The 14,185-nt window shown below is 53.2% G+C and overlaps 5 protein-coding genes across 5 annotated transcripts; 3 read left to right on the top strand and 2 right to left on the bottom strand.

Moving 5' to 3' along the window:
* Positions 1-2,197: 2,197 nt before the first annotated feature.
* On the bottom strand, positions 2,198-3,750 carry J4E92_005687 (uncharacterized protein; the record flags this gene model as incomplete). Its single annotated transcript, XM_051497065.1, has 3 exons — positions 2,198-2,326; positions 2,375-3,227; positions 3,290-3,750. The coding sequence occupies 3 exons, from the start codon at positions 3,748-3,750 to the stop codon at positions 2,198-2,200; spliced, it is 1,443 nt and encodes a 480-aa protein (XP_051352725.1).
* A 1,673-nt stretch (positions 3,751-5,423) lies between these two features.
* Positions 5,424-6,059, top strand: J4E92_005686 (uncharacterized protein; the record flags this gene model as incomplete). The annotated part of the gene is made up of 3 exons (XM_051497064.1): positions 5,424-5,624; positions 5,698-5,965; positions 6,019-6,059. 3 exons carry the CDS (start codon positions 5,424-5,426, stop codon positions 6,057-6,059), a joined length of 510 nt encoding a protein of 169 aa, XP_051352724.1.
* A 626-nt stretch (positions 6,060-6,685) lies between these two features.
* Positions 6,686-8,321, top strand: J4E92_005685 (uncharacterized protein; the record flags this gene model as incomplete). The annotated part of the gene is made up of 2 exons (XM_051497063.1): positions 6,686-6,859; positions 6,918-8,321. 2 exons carry the CDS (start codon positions 6,686-6,688, stop codon positions 8,319-8,321), a joined length of 1,578 nt encoding a protein of 525 aa, XP_051352723.1.
* Positions 8,322-9,300: 979 nt separating this feature from the next.
* J4E92_005684 (uncharacterized protein) lies at positions 9,301-12,470 on the top strand (the record flags this gene model as incomplete). The annotated part of the gene is made up of 4 exons (XM_051497062.1): positions 9,301-9,581; positions 9,660-10,089; positions 10,138-11,280; positions 11,328-12,470. The coding sequence occupies 4 exons, from the start codon at positions 9,301-9,303 to the stop codon at positions 12,468-12,470; spliced, it is 2,997 nt and encodes a 998-aa protein (XP_051352722.1).
* A 308-nt stretch (positions 12,471-12,778) lies between these two features.
* J4E92_005683 (uncharacterized protein) lies at positions 12,779-13,327 on the bottom strand (the record flags this gene model as incomplete). The annotated part of the gene is made up of 1 exon (XM_051497061.1): positions 12,779-13,327. One exon carries the CDS (start codon positions 13,325-13,327, stop codon positions 12,779-12,781), a length of 549 nt encoding a protein of 182 aa, XP_051352721.1.
* Positions 13,328-14,185: the final 858 nt, after the last annotated feature.

Raw genomic sequence — 14,185 nt, 5'->3', positions numbered from 1 at the left:
CAGTCCCGGATATGAGGCCTTGCTCATATATCTTAACTACGTCGCGGTCCTATTAGAGATGTAGTCCACCTAAGGGATGTGTACTTACACCACACTTTACCAGCTCCATCGAAGCTGTCACAAGATCCCGGACATTTGGCCATGTATACAAGAAGAGAAGTCGGCCTGTGAGTCCATTGCTTCCAGTGTGTCTTCAATTTGGCACCAGCGGCAACGGTGCCAGTCATGCCTGTACCGAGAGCGCCGTTATTGTTGCAGCGGATGTTGACTGTCTAGAATAAGTGAGCTTTTGGTTGATGTACGCTTTTGTAGGGTCGTACTGAGAGATCTTTGATGTACATGGGGTCGTAAGTCGAGTACTGTCGCTGAATGGACTTTTGACCTGAAGCTGAGTTGTACGGTGACCATCTTGGAATTGTCAGTACATGGGAAGAGTGCGTGTGAGAAGGTGATGTACCCTTGGTAGGTTGTGTCTCCTACAATATACTGATCGACTCCTCCATGAGCGGTCGCAGTTGCAACCAAGGAAGCAACCGCCGTCAACGCCGTGTAGAACTTCATTATGATGTTGTAGAGCAAACTAGAGGGACCGATATTAGATAGCAAGTCGATGCGCAAAGATGGGCGGTGGTACAAGCAGAGAGTGCACCCTCTCATATACTTTTCGTTTGCCCCGTAAGCCACACCAGCGCGTATCGCGTGAGGAAACCGGGTATTGTGTTGCCTCATAGAGGCAAATTCCCACGCGTACCATAGATTGATGTGTGATACTAGTCCATATGCTTGGTCCGTCACAGCCGCATGGCATCTCGACCTCTAGAGGAGTTTGTGCGACCGGGCCAGATCTGAGGGATACTGCATAATCCGATCAATGGGCCAATGGTGCGAAAAAGCACGTTCGACTTTTGTGGTAGTCTTAACGGAGCAGACAGCCGTTGGGGGAATGCATAGATGAAGTGCGCAGGGGTGTAAATAGCCGGAGGTCACATTTCGCGGGGAAATCGGTAGCGTGTGCCCATGACTTGAATGCTTGTATATGAGGTGTGGGTCATCTATAATTTAGGATGATCTTGATCACACATGGCCGCTGCTTGTTCGACCATAAGATATGAAGCTCAGAGCTTGAGTATCTCATCGGGTTCGTTAGCGACAGCATCACAAGGGTTGTGAAAATGGGCTGCACGCGCAAAGTGTAGCAAAGACCTGAGTGTGAAAGTATTAGTATACGGTACTGATTTGAAGAGCCGCTGGCTGGAGAGAAGACCATACCTCGCTTATGCATGGGTGGTCAGAACACACTACGTCACGGTGGGGTCTGCTATGTGTGGTCATTCAAATGAATCGTGAGATGTACGGAGCGCCCGGTCAATATAGACCCATCGAATACGCTGAGCCGAACGAAAACCTGGTCGAGGGCCTTAGCCATATGTATAGCGTGTCAGCTCCAGGCTGGACCTGCTCGTTTGGCGCAACAGGAACTGTGAACAGTGGGCATGATTTCGTAACAGCATATGTCGTCTTCTTCGCTGGTAGAAGCAGACGAAAGGCCAGATTGGAGTGATGGAAGGATTGTGGAGCTAATCTGGTCGCCTGACAAGACGATAGAGTGTTCAATAGCGTGATGCATGGATGCCCACCGTCAGATAAGCATTCACATCTCGCGGGACGCTATACTGAACATAAAGTCAGGATGAATAGATGAAATCTGATCCGAGCGCCAGGTCCGGAAAGAATTGCTCAAGCACATGGCAAGCGCCTAGATGTATCGCAGCTGTTGCCCCGGGTGTGCTGAAGCTGGACTGTCAGTCGCTGTCCATGTATTAACAGAGTCGTGAACCAATGTGCGAGAAGGAATTGATAATAGAGAGAACACTTTTATGCAATACCTAGTTCCTTCACCCGTAATAGTGTGTTCCGAGCCCCTCATATGTGCTCAATAGCCAAAATTGCAAGACAAAAACCAGAACGACAAAGGGCACGAGAGCTCAAGCCGAGAGGTACGCAGACCCTGCCTTTCCCACTTCCTCAGTAGCCAGTAGATGCATCGCACCATATATACCTTTTGGTGAGATGTCGAAAAGATGTGTGACATCATCGGCCAGATTCGAAGCTGCTGTAGATCGCAAGTTTCCAACCAGATGCTCATTTCCCATAGACAGTCACCTCGTCTTTTGTACCAGGCATGCGCCAGATCGAACTACTGTAAGTAGCAATTAGCGTTGCGCTCTTGGAGCGTGACAAGGAGCTCGTAGAAGTCCTTCCTCCAGTCAACGCACTCAAGGTACTCCCACCAGAGGCGAAGTGCAGGCGCCTCATCCATATCAGACTGCAATCGATCAGCTTTGAACTACTCATACAATTCAACATGACTTACCGCGTCAAACGCCTCAAGGATAGACTGCTTCTTGATCATAGCGGTCTTCATGTTGGCCTCACGCTCCCACTCACGAAGCTCTTCAACGTACTTGCGCACGTCTTTGGTCAGTTGCTTTGTGAGCACAACCTCCTCCTCAGAGTCAACAGTGGTTTCGTGATCCGGTGCAGCGAAGAGACGGCCGCTGTACTCCGGCTTGCGAAAGAAATGCTTCTTGAGTTCTTCGGTAACCCACTTCTCGCGCGTCGATGAGGTGAGTTCTTCAGCCCAGTACTCCTTGACGTATAGAGGTACTCTAGCCGTCATGGTGTCATAGTCCAGCTTATCCGACCAGCGTGTCTGCGAATAATTGCCGTAGTACATATAGCGCTTTCCGACGAGAACGAACATGGGCACATCCTCGTACGAGTTGGAGTCTTCGTCAAGTAGATCGCCGTATTCTTCTTCTGGGGCCTTGTTGAAGAAGGCAGTGAGCTTTGCACCGTGGTCGCCAGGCGCCTTGGGCAGGTAAGGTTCATTCTTCGGATCGAGCTGGTAGTATGTACGATTCTTCAGCATGCATGGACCCTTGCCTGAGACGAAACGCAGGCCAGGTGACCAGGAAGCTCCACCCAAAGTGTTGGCGAGGAAGTCAGGATGGAACGTGACGGTGGCGTTGCCTGTGGAAAGTTGACCGGAGAACGCGGGCAGGGTTGTAAGATGGTAAGGCTTCCACGCTGCATCCAGAGAAACGCCTTCGATGGACAGGGCGGGATCTTGGACGGCAATTAGTGGTGAAGCAGGTGGGCTTAAAGCAGGTGTGGGGATCTGCTTGGAGACGACATCGACTTGATGGGTGTTGGTGGTGCGGGTACTTTGTCCTTGTCAGCTTCAAGTAACTCCAAAACTCGTCCATGCATCTAAGGATACACTCACACTTGGCCATTGGTAGACTCGAGCTTTTTACCTCGCAAATGCGGAGGCAGAGATGTCTTGACTGTACCGCTGCTGGTGTCGCTGGAAGTCCTGAGATGGGGAGGTGTACTGCTGTTCACCTTTTGTACGTCAGCGCCACCGTTTACAGATCCCTGAACCTCTTCCTTAAGTTTCTCCAGCTCGATCCCGAACTCTACGGCGCTTTGGTGTGATTTCTGTACATCCACCTCTTGGAATGGGCCAACATGTACCGGCCAACCGCCCTTCTTGAGCTTGTCGACGGACAATGAGAGGCCATGGTACATCTCTTGGAGAGTGTCGATGTCTGCGCGTATCTTTGCATGCCCCTCTTCCAGGTTGAGAGTCCTTGCCTCCAAGTATGGAGAGGAAGGGGTGCTCACCTGGCTGGGCGCGCCGTGCCGAGAACCGGTTGGAGCGAAGTTGTTGGCCGCGGGGTTCATCGTGTAGCTGATGTTGTGGAATCGCTGCGAGTGTTGGCCGTGAAGGACTGGATCGCGATTAGACATTGTACCACGAGAGTACTAGACTTCTCCAACCAGGATGACTTGTAGCTCTTGGGTACTCGGAGTTGTTGAGACTGCAGGAAATTGTCAGCTTGAGGCGGATCTAAGAGTAAGAGGCTCAAAGTCTTACCGTAAACCGATGTGCTATTGTTGTGAGATGGTGTGATCAAGTGAGATGTGCTGGAAGTTATATGCTGGGGACATATAATATAGAAAGGAATGGAGGAGGGACGGTTGGAAACCTCAGAAGACTTCTTTATATAGGCCACAGATGAGAGTCGTGGATCTGGGAAACAGAGGCGGTGGCATAGCGGCAGCTCTATGCTATCTCAGGTAAAAGAGATGAGGTTGCGGTGATGCCGGGGTGGTGGTGTCTGCAGACGAGAATGAGGTGAAGTTCATTCCATCGAAGATACCGGTAGGACATTCAAGCTTTGTGCCATTGCGTTGATTACGCAAGATCTTGGGAAGTGTTTGGCACTATACACATTCCCCACGGCGCATGTCACGTCTTACCGAGAATGTGGTTGCTGCTTTGCACTCTAGTGAAAGTTTATCGCAGGTTCTATCCAGGCCCAGAGTCGACGTGGGCGTTACTGGGCTCTCTAAGAGTTGGATGCTTGTCAAGCACGTATCATCTACCTACCCTTACAGTCAGACTATAGCACTAGCTTCGCGCCTCGACTGTGCTCAGAATTGACACGGATTTATCTCAAGTCTAATACCTACGCATTGGTCCCCGTTGGGTATCAAATTGAGCTAATCGTGAGAGGCGGGTACCTCGCTTCCGAGCTCTTCCCGACTCCGTCAACATCTTCTCTTTCCCCATGCTCTGGCATCCACTCGCAACGACGTCGGCAAAATTTCCTGGTTCTGTGGCCCTTCGCTTATCGTGGTTCCAGTCTGGCTCTTGGTACCCCGCGCTCACGAGGTCGACGACTACGCTGCAGAGATGCGCGTCCAAAGGCCAATGACTACAAGTCTTACTTTCCGCCGAAGTGCTGCTAGATGTTGAAGTCGATGGGGCGCGTCAGAAACGCGCAGCTGCGAGGTCAACTGTGGGATCACCGCCCGAAGTCCGCTCTCTTCATATCAGGCGCAGACTCAGGCATCAATAGGCCTATTTGCAGCATCGAGTTGTATCTGCGAGTCGTGGGTCGGCGCACATGGACAAGTAGCTGGTTCCGACTCGGGGTGCACTACGCGCGTGACCGGGATGGTGAGGGGAAGCCGCGGAGCGACACGCGACATACGCGACACAGCGTGAAGCAGGCGACGGCACCAGGCATGCTTAACAATTCCCTCGGGGGGATAGAGCGACAGTCTTGTTCAAAGACGAAGTATCATGGGACGAACATGTCGTCGAGATTGGGAGGAGCTCGCGGTAGATGGCCTAATGCAGGGGAAGGGAAAGGAGGACCCTGACCGAGAAGCGCGCCAACGTCATTGCGCGCTTGGGCCTTGGCCGTCATTTTGCTCTCCATCTCGCTGGCGACCAGCACTCGACCACTGCATGCTGACTTTGGCCAAACACGGACAGGCCCATCTACCTTCAGAGCAAGCGCCAGCATCGTCCCTTCTCTGTCAAAACCCGCCATTGGTCCTCCAGCATGCCGCCCAAACGCACCCAAGCCCACGACGAGGCGCACACGTCGCTCAAGGACAAACTACAGAACCTCCAGGGCTCGAACGCGCGGGGCGGTCGTCGCAACGGTGGTGCCGGCGCCCTAAACGGCAGCAGCCTGAAGGAAGTGGACAATGCCTCTACCAACAGTGGCCAGACGTCGACCGATCTCAGTTCGTCAGGAAACGTTCGTCGCGCCCTCGCTCTTTCCCCCTCACACGCCTGCGCCTTCCATTGCTAACACGCCCTCGTCGCAACAGATCAAATGGTCATCGCAAGACCCCTCCGTTCTCCAGGGCTACCGTAGAGCCTACCGACTCGATTGCCCGTCAAGCTTCAAGAACCCGCTCAGCCACGTCGTATTGAGCCAGGGCATTGGGCGCATGTCTCCCACCATGGCGCGACCAAAGGGCAAACGACGTGTTCAGAAGGACCAGCTGGGTATGGCGGTCAAGAAAAGCTTCAACTCCCAGGCTGTGACAGAGAGCGACGTGATTGTCGACTGGCTCTACAAGTCGAAACACCAGGGTACGCATTGCGAGCATACTCCGATACCGTGACTAGGCTAATTCATAACACAGACAACGAGTTCCGCGTGCGCTTCGCACCCCAAAGGAAGTGACTGGGTCACTCGCGCCTATACATCGCTGCATTTCCGACTTTCTTCGACGATACCCCTCTTTGGCACGATAGCCAGCACTTTTTTTTTACACACGACATGCAAGCATTGAACAGGAGTTTGGGATACTGGGCATTAATGAACAGGGAAGGGTTACGCATCACGGCTTGGTTTGACCGCGTAGGTCGGTCTGATGTCCACAAACGACCCCGAGCATGGAACATACAGAGATAAAGGATGATCGGCAATGAGCATTTGATAATACCAGGAATCGGACTGGGTGTTGCGGATGCGCCTCGGTGCGTCGAGTCCATAGCATGTCTGCCTGCCATGTGCGTTCCGCATGGCGAACAAGGGCAAATGGCAGAGCTAGTGTCAGGATATGCAAGCATCAGCCAGAATAAATACATCCGTTCGTTTATCTATGCGGGCGCTTTGCTAAACCGTAGTCGCGTCATAGTAAACTCTCGAAGCTTCGACGCGCTCTTTGCCGAGGGCAGCCAATGAAGTTGCGTCACCGGCCCGTGCCCGCAAAAAGTTGTCGATTGTCGGATTATACACCACAGGTCGAAGCCCATAGCGAAAAGCAGTATCAAGACAGTCATTACTCACCTCCGCACCGTTTCAGGATGAGCTTCGCTGGTCCCATGCCGCTCAAGGCGGTGGCTCCCGTGCGCATCGCCGGCTCGAGGTCCTTCGCCAAATGTCAACGACGATGTATAGCGACGCAGGCCTCGCAAACACAATCGCGGAGACCGTCAATCGCACAGAGGCAACAACCGCACAATGCGCAGTCAATACGAGTACGTAGCATCTGGTTTCCCGCTGTTCCGAGTTGAATTACTAACACAGCGTGCACAGTTCTTCCACGCCTCTCCCCCGTCCTTCGCCATGGCCGACCCGTATCAAACCCTCGGAGTCGGTAAGAACGCATCCGCCGCGGACATAAAGAAGGCCTACTATGGTATGGCCAAGAAGTACCACCCCGATACGAACAAAGACGCCGGTGCGAAAGAGAAGTTTGCCGCCGCACAATCCGCATACGAAATCCTCTCAGACGCCGAAAAGAAGAAGGCCTTTGACTCCTATGGCGCCGGTGCTTTCGATGCGAATGGCGGCTTCAACCCTGGGGCTAGCGCTGGAGGCCCGGGAGGAAACCCGTTCGGAGGAGGAGGCTTCGGTGGGTTTGGCGGCTTCGGTGGCGCCCAGGGTGCGGGCGGATTCCAGGACATCAATTTCGAAGATCTGTTCGGAGCTTTCACAGGTGGACGACGAGGAAGAGGCGGAGGCGGGAGAAGGAATCCGTTTGAAGAAGAGATCATGGTTGGCGACAACATCGAAGTACAGACAAACATCTCGTTCTTGGACGCGGCCAAGGGTGTCAAGAAGGACATACACATTACCCCCATGGCAGAGTGCGGGACATGTAGTGGCAGTGGCTTGAAGCAGGGTGCCAAGAGAGCAGAGTGTAAGAGCTGTGGGGGTACTGGACAGAGGGTAACGAGCATGGGCGGCTTCCATATGAGCGCAACTTGCTCATCCTGCGGTGGATCCGGGTTTGCGATACCCCGGGGCTCGTCTTGTGGCACTTGTGGCGGCGATGGAGCAGTCAAGGAGCGCAAGACCATCACCATTGACATCCCTGGTGGTGTAGAAGACGGTATGCGGTTGCGCGTTAACGGCGAGGGAGACGCACCACTCACGGGCCATGCCATGTCTTCTGGCACCATCCGCGGCCAGAGAGGAGATCTTTACGTCCTCATTCGCGTAGCAGCTGACTCGAAGTTCAAGCGCAATGGTTCGGACATTCTTCACACAGCCACCATCCCCTTCACGACTGCTGTACTGGGAGGAGAGATCAGGGTACCTACCCTCGAAGGTGAAGTCAAGGTCAAGGTCCCCACTGGATCTGGAACAGGTGACCGCGTCACATTGTCTGGCATGGGCATGAAAGTACTCTCCGGCCGACGAGGCGCCAAGGGCGATTTGCGCGTTGAGTTCAAGGTCAACATGCCGAAGTATCTCAGCGTCAACCAGCGGACCATTCTCGAGATGCTGGCAGACGAGATGGGAGACAACAACGCGCAACGCGTCATCAACCCTGGAAAGATGAAGGACCAACATGGCAACAGTGTTGGGAACGATCACTCGAATGAGGGCTTTTTGAAGAGCGCATGGCATAACCTGACTGGGCAACATAAGCACCTGGACCCAGAGGAAAGGCGTAAGGCGGAAGAAGACGAGAAGAAGCGAGGATCTGGCTGAGCCTACGTTCATGATATGAGGACACGTTGTATAATAAGGCGGGCGTACGGGACGACCCATGCGACTCATGTTATCATGTTTGCAGCAAGACGATTGAGAGCATTCAAGGCGCATATGGAGACTGGTTGAGCATGATGTATAGAAGTATTAGTATTTGGCCTCTCGACTCAGGCTTGTAGAATATCACGCTGTTTATGACGCACGAAAAGAAGCCCAAGGTGTTTGCGAATTGAGGCACTCGCTAGCTTCTCCTACCCAATATCGCGGGCGCGTAACCAAGGCGAGACTCTCGGTCTCCTTGCATGGTCATTGGCCGGCGCGAGCCGCACAGCTGGGGTCGGCTTGAACGTCTCGCTGAATTTCCGCGACGGTGTGACGAGCTTGAAGAGTCACATATCGATAGCGGCCTGGCTCGCGTGGCGTGCTGGAGGTGTGATAGGCGAGCGTGGATGAGGAAGTCGCGGCTCTGGTGTTGCTTATGCATGTGCCTGCGTCTTCCCCACCAACATCACTCGCACCCTCCGAGCTCACCGACGACACCAAACATCGTCTGCATTGTTACCACCTGGGCATTTAAGCTTTCGCTGTGCCGCATCACAATCGTTCCCAGGACTCGGATTGACTAGATCGTGCCCCATGCGGCTGCTCACCCGCCAACGATTGACTACGTGAACGAGCTACCCGACCAACGCATCGTCCCGCTGTGCATGTACACTCTCGCGACGTCATCCGCTGCGTGAATGCTCTGCTACTTCGCGAGCAAAGCATCGACATATCCATCCCAGAGTACTAGGCACGCGCATTTGCAGCTACTGTTCTAGCGCGCCATCCGAGGCCCACGACAGCCCACTTCCCACGTTGTCGCCTACGCCATTGTCGCCGATCACCACACCCGCGAGCCCAAGAGCCTCCCCTCGCGGCGATACCTCTACAGAAAGCGCGCCCAGCGGCGGCCTCCCCAGCGCACCCTTCGCCCACCATGACGACGCAAATACCCATGATCTCGGTGCCCATGAAGCAGACCAGCGAGATCGACTGGATAGCCCCGCTGAAGCAGTACATACGCGCCACGTATGGCGACGACCCAGAGCGCTACTCGGAGGAGTGTGGCACGCTGAATCGCTTGCGTCAGGATATGAGAGGCGCTGGCAAGGACAGTGCAGCAGGCCGGGATTTGCTCTACAGATACTACGGGCAGCTGGAACTGCTCGACCTGAGGTTTCCGGTGGATGAGAACCACATCAAAATAAGTTTCACATGGTACGTTGGCAAACGGGAAGGAGCACCTGAGAAGCAGACGGATTAGGCAAGAGTACGCCCAAGACTAACCAGCGTCAGGTTCGACGCCTTTACACACAAACCAACCTCTCAGTACTCCCTCGCATACGAAAAGGCCAGCATCATCTTCAACATCTCAGCCGTCCTATCTTGCCACGCCGCCCACCAGAACCGCCACGAAGATGTTGGGCTCAAAACCTCGTACCACTCGTTCCAGGCCTCCGCCGGCATGTTCACCTACATCAACGAGAACTTCCTGCACGCCCCCTCGACCGATCTCAGTCGCGAGACTGTCAAGACTTTGATCGCCATCATGCTGGCACAGGCGCAAGAAGTCTTTCTGGAGAAGCAGATTGCGGACGGCAAGAAGGTCGGCTTGCTGGCAAAACTTGCCAGTCAGGCCGCTTTTCTGTACACACAGGCAACGGAAGGGGCGCAGGAAAACGTTACGAACGCTGTGTTCGAAAAGGTCTGGCTATTGGTTTGCCAGGTGAGAATATCACAGCATTACTTGCTATCAAAACTAACGGTCGCGCAGATCAAATCGCACCACATGGCTTCGCTAGCCCAGTACTATCAAGCTCTGGCTGACGATGACGCCAACATTCACGGCGCAGCCATCTGCAGGCTACAAGTCGCCGAAGCGCATGCCAAAGACGCCAATCGAGCAGCCCACAGCTTCCCCAACAACGCGCCAGCCAACTCGAACCTAACTTCAGAGACTGGAGGCATACTCGCAGAGATGACGAAGAAACACCTAACCAACGTTCAGGAAAAGCTGCTAGAGTTTGGCAAAGACAACGACTTCATCTATCACCAAGGCATTCCGAATGAAGCGGCCTTGACACCAGTGCCCAAGATGCCTGCGGCCAAGGCGATACCCGTCAGCGAGTTATACCAGGGTCAGGACATTCAGAGAATCATCGGGCCAGATATCTTTCAAAAGATTGTACCTCTAGCCGTCACTGAATCGGCTAGTCTGTACGACGAAGAGAAGGCCAAGCTTATACGGGCTGAGAGCGAGCGTGTCGAGGTCGCCAACGACGAGATGGCCGCTAGTCTCGACTATCTCAAGCTACCTGACAGTCTCAATGTGCTGCGAGGAGGCATGGACCAAGATATGATGGTGGATAACGACTTTCGAAAGTGGTGCGAAGAGCTCGCTGGGCATCAATCATTTGGCCCTGCGTTCGAACAACTGGAAAGGGACAAGACCGAGATAATGAACTCTCTCGATGCCAGTATGAAGCAATTAGACATGGAAGAGAGTGTCTGCGAGAAGATGAGGTCCAAGTACGGATCCGAGTGGACACAGCAACCTAGCTCGCGGTTAACCTCGACATTACGAAACGATATCAGAAACTATCGAGGGGCAGTTCAAGAGGCGAGCACCAGCGACGCACAGCTATACAACACGTTTAGGCAATGTGAGGCCGACTTTGACGAGATGCGTTCAGCTGGTGAGACAGATGAAGCCGATGTGTTATATTCCCGGGCTATGGTCAAGGCAGGCGCAAGCAAGGGCAAAAGCCCTAGGCCAATGGAAGGCAACCTTATCGATGATGACATTGACGAGGGTCCGTCAGTCACCGATCAAATAGCAGCCGTCGAGGATATCCTACGGAAGCTGAATCTTGTAAAGAAGGAGAGGACGCAGATACTGAAGGATCTCAAAGACAAGGTACATGGCCGTCGACTTCCCCTCATAACGTATACTGACTGAAACAGGTTCACTCTGACGACATCTCTAACGTACTCATCCTCAACAAGAAAGCCATTGCGAATCAGGAGTCGCAATTGTTCAAAGCTGAGCTGGAGAAGTTCAGACCACATCAAAATCGTATACTGCAAGCCAATCATAAACAAGCTTCGTTCCTGAAAGAGCTGACCCGGACTTACTCCGATCTGCTGAAAGACAAGCGTGTGCGATCTGAGCAGAGCAAATACGAAGCCTTCTCGCGGCAGCGAAACACAGTTATGACGAAGTATCGCAGAGTGTATCAAAGTTTCAATGACCTCGTCGCTGGCTTGATGCGCGCCCAAAGCTTCTACACGGAGATGAAAGACACCGTGCTAAGTCTGCAGAAGAATGTTGAGACGTTCGTTAACAACAGGCGGAGTGAAGGCGGACAGCTACTGTCGAAGATTGAAGAGCGAAACAAGACACAGGGTGCAGACCAGGAACAACAACGGATGAAAGACCTTATGGAGAGAATGTCCTTGGAGCCTTCGGGTTCGCCGGTATCACAAGGTGGAGGTCGCAAGAAGAGCATACCACCACCACTATCTTCTACACCGGGCTACCCGTCAAGTTCGGGGGCTGGCCATCCTGCTTATAACCCCGCGGCTTCACCACCAGTCACACCGCGCTACCCGATGACCACAGGCCCAGGGCAACAATACATGTCGCCACAGCAGTCCTATGGTCAACCCTCGAACGGCTACAACCAGCAACCACCTCCGCGTCGAGAGAGCTACCAACAACAATACCCTACACATCAGTCCCAGAACTCTCAGGGCTCCTCGGCTTACAATCCCGCGGTTCACAACCAATACAACCCGGTCTCCCCACCGGCACATCAACAATTCTTCTCCCCGCCACCTGCACAGCATCAGCAGCATCAGCCATGGGGTCAACCCCCTCCAAACCAGCAACAACAATGGGGTGGTACACCTCAGAACAATCTACCACAGGGTTATGTTCCACCGCCACCTCCCCCGGGACCGCCACCGAGTCACAATCAGCAAGATTACAGTCACTTTAGCCAAGGAGGGTATCCGAATGGACCTGGCGGATATGCGAACCAGCAGAGGCCAGCGCAAGGACAGAATGGCAATGACCCATGGGCAGGGTTAAGTGGCTGGAAATAAGGAACATGTAAAGCGAGAGAGAACCTTGTCTTGGCGCAGGTCATTTTCGATTGTTTGACAGTCTCGCTGCGCAGAGTTGGAGTTAGTTTACAGGTTCAGTTCATTCGGCAAGGTCTTCTGAATAGCGGACAGTGGATAACAATTGTGTATTGCCAAGGCAGGTGTAGATAGTTGGAAACATCAGACATGCGCAATCAGCTTTTCGCATAATTCCACACTGAGACGAAGTCTCGCAATCAATGCTCTGGGTATACTTAGCTCTTTTGCGTGTGCTACTATGCCTTCACTGCGTGTTGCAGCTTGACAAGCTATTCGCCCACAAAGTCATACACCATTCTCACCCTCAGTTCCTCGCCTTTGTTGTTGCTGATCTTCACGCGTCTCGTATGTCTCCTCTCTCCATCAACAACCTCGAAACCCCAAAGATGACTAGCCTCCCACTCGCCCTCTTTTTTTCCTTCTGCGTGGATCAATTTCCCGTCGCTATCTCCTTCGATCCAGTCACCCTCGCCCTCATCAACTACGCCCGTCTGCCTCCCCTCTTCAACACTGACCCATTGACTCCTTCCGGCTACCTCACCAAAGAAACCGTCCTTATTGGTACGCCACTCGTAGTCCAACGTGTACTCTTCGGTCGTACCGGGGATTTTTCCGCTTGTGATTGACTGCGCCATCTTGATGTGTTGGTTGTCGGGCTGGCTTATGTTCAGATGGATGGATGCTGCGGTGGCTGTCTTGCGGACTAGGACGTTGACGCCTTGCAGTGCGAGGACTGAGGCAAAGTCATCGGAGCAGGCTTTGTTTAGTTGCCATTTGCCGGAAAGGGACTGTAGAGATTTTTTTGGGGGCGCAGCCATGGTGTGTGATATTCAAGATGGATGATGGGTTCTGAGATGTTCCTCATCGCAGTGAGATGGTCGACTTCGGAAGATGATGCGACGCGCCATTATGGTGTGGGATGGTGTCGTCACCACCTGCATTGCCTAAATTCAGTCTCTTCTAAAACTACTCACCTTGTTTGTTGCGTGTCGACATGGCTGCTGTGCAGGTTCGTTTCTACGAAAGACCGCTACAATTGAGAGGTATGGATCCCAGTATGTTGGTATATTGGTGGCGTGTCGAGTTGCACTTCCTTCCCCCATGCGGAGAAAACCGCCTCCGCTTCTAGTAAAGCTTCTTTCCGCGGCTCTGGTCATCCCTCACGCACGACAATATCACCACCAACACAATAAAGCGCGCGCCATCGGGTCTGAGACATTTCACCAGCGAACAAATATGACGAAGACGGGCTATTCCAGGATTACCCTGCGTTGCTCCCAACCTTGATGGGCCGGTGTCACAGCAAAAGTGCCCTTGACATCATCTCGGACAATGCGGCATCAGCAAACTCTTCGTAAATGGTCATGCCCGTTACATCGCCCCTTGTTAGAGGGCATACGTACGAGGGAGGGATAAAGGTTGCGAGGTATAGTCGCACTAAAAGTGGCTTTGAGCGGCGATCGTTACCAGGCTAAATGCTGTTGGACGCACAGCGCTGCGGCTGAACACTGACGAGCGAGTTGGCCCTACCACCTACCCACATTGACATCACACCAACAGGCATCATGCAGCGAGGCGCAGGAATACTTATACAGCTTCCAACGCGTCAATTATCGTGGGGCCATCCACCGGCAACTGCATCTTAATCCTGCACATTCAATCTACATATATATCCT

This window comes from Alternaria infectoria (genome assembly GCF_024043175.1).
Source record: "Alternaria infectoria strain BMP 0036 chromosome Unknown scaffold_8, whole genome shotgun sequence".
NCBI lineage: Eukaryota > Fungi > Ascomycota > Dothideomycetes > Pleosporales > Pleosporaceae > Alternaria > Alternaria infectoria.
The sequence above is the reverse complement of the archived record's forward strand: the minus strand, read 5'-3'. Positions and strand labels throughout refer to the sequence as shown.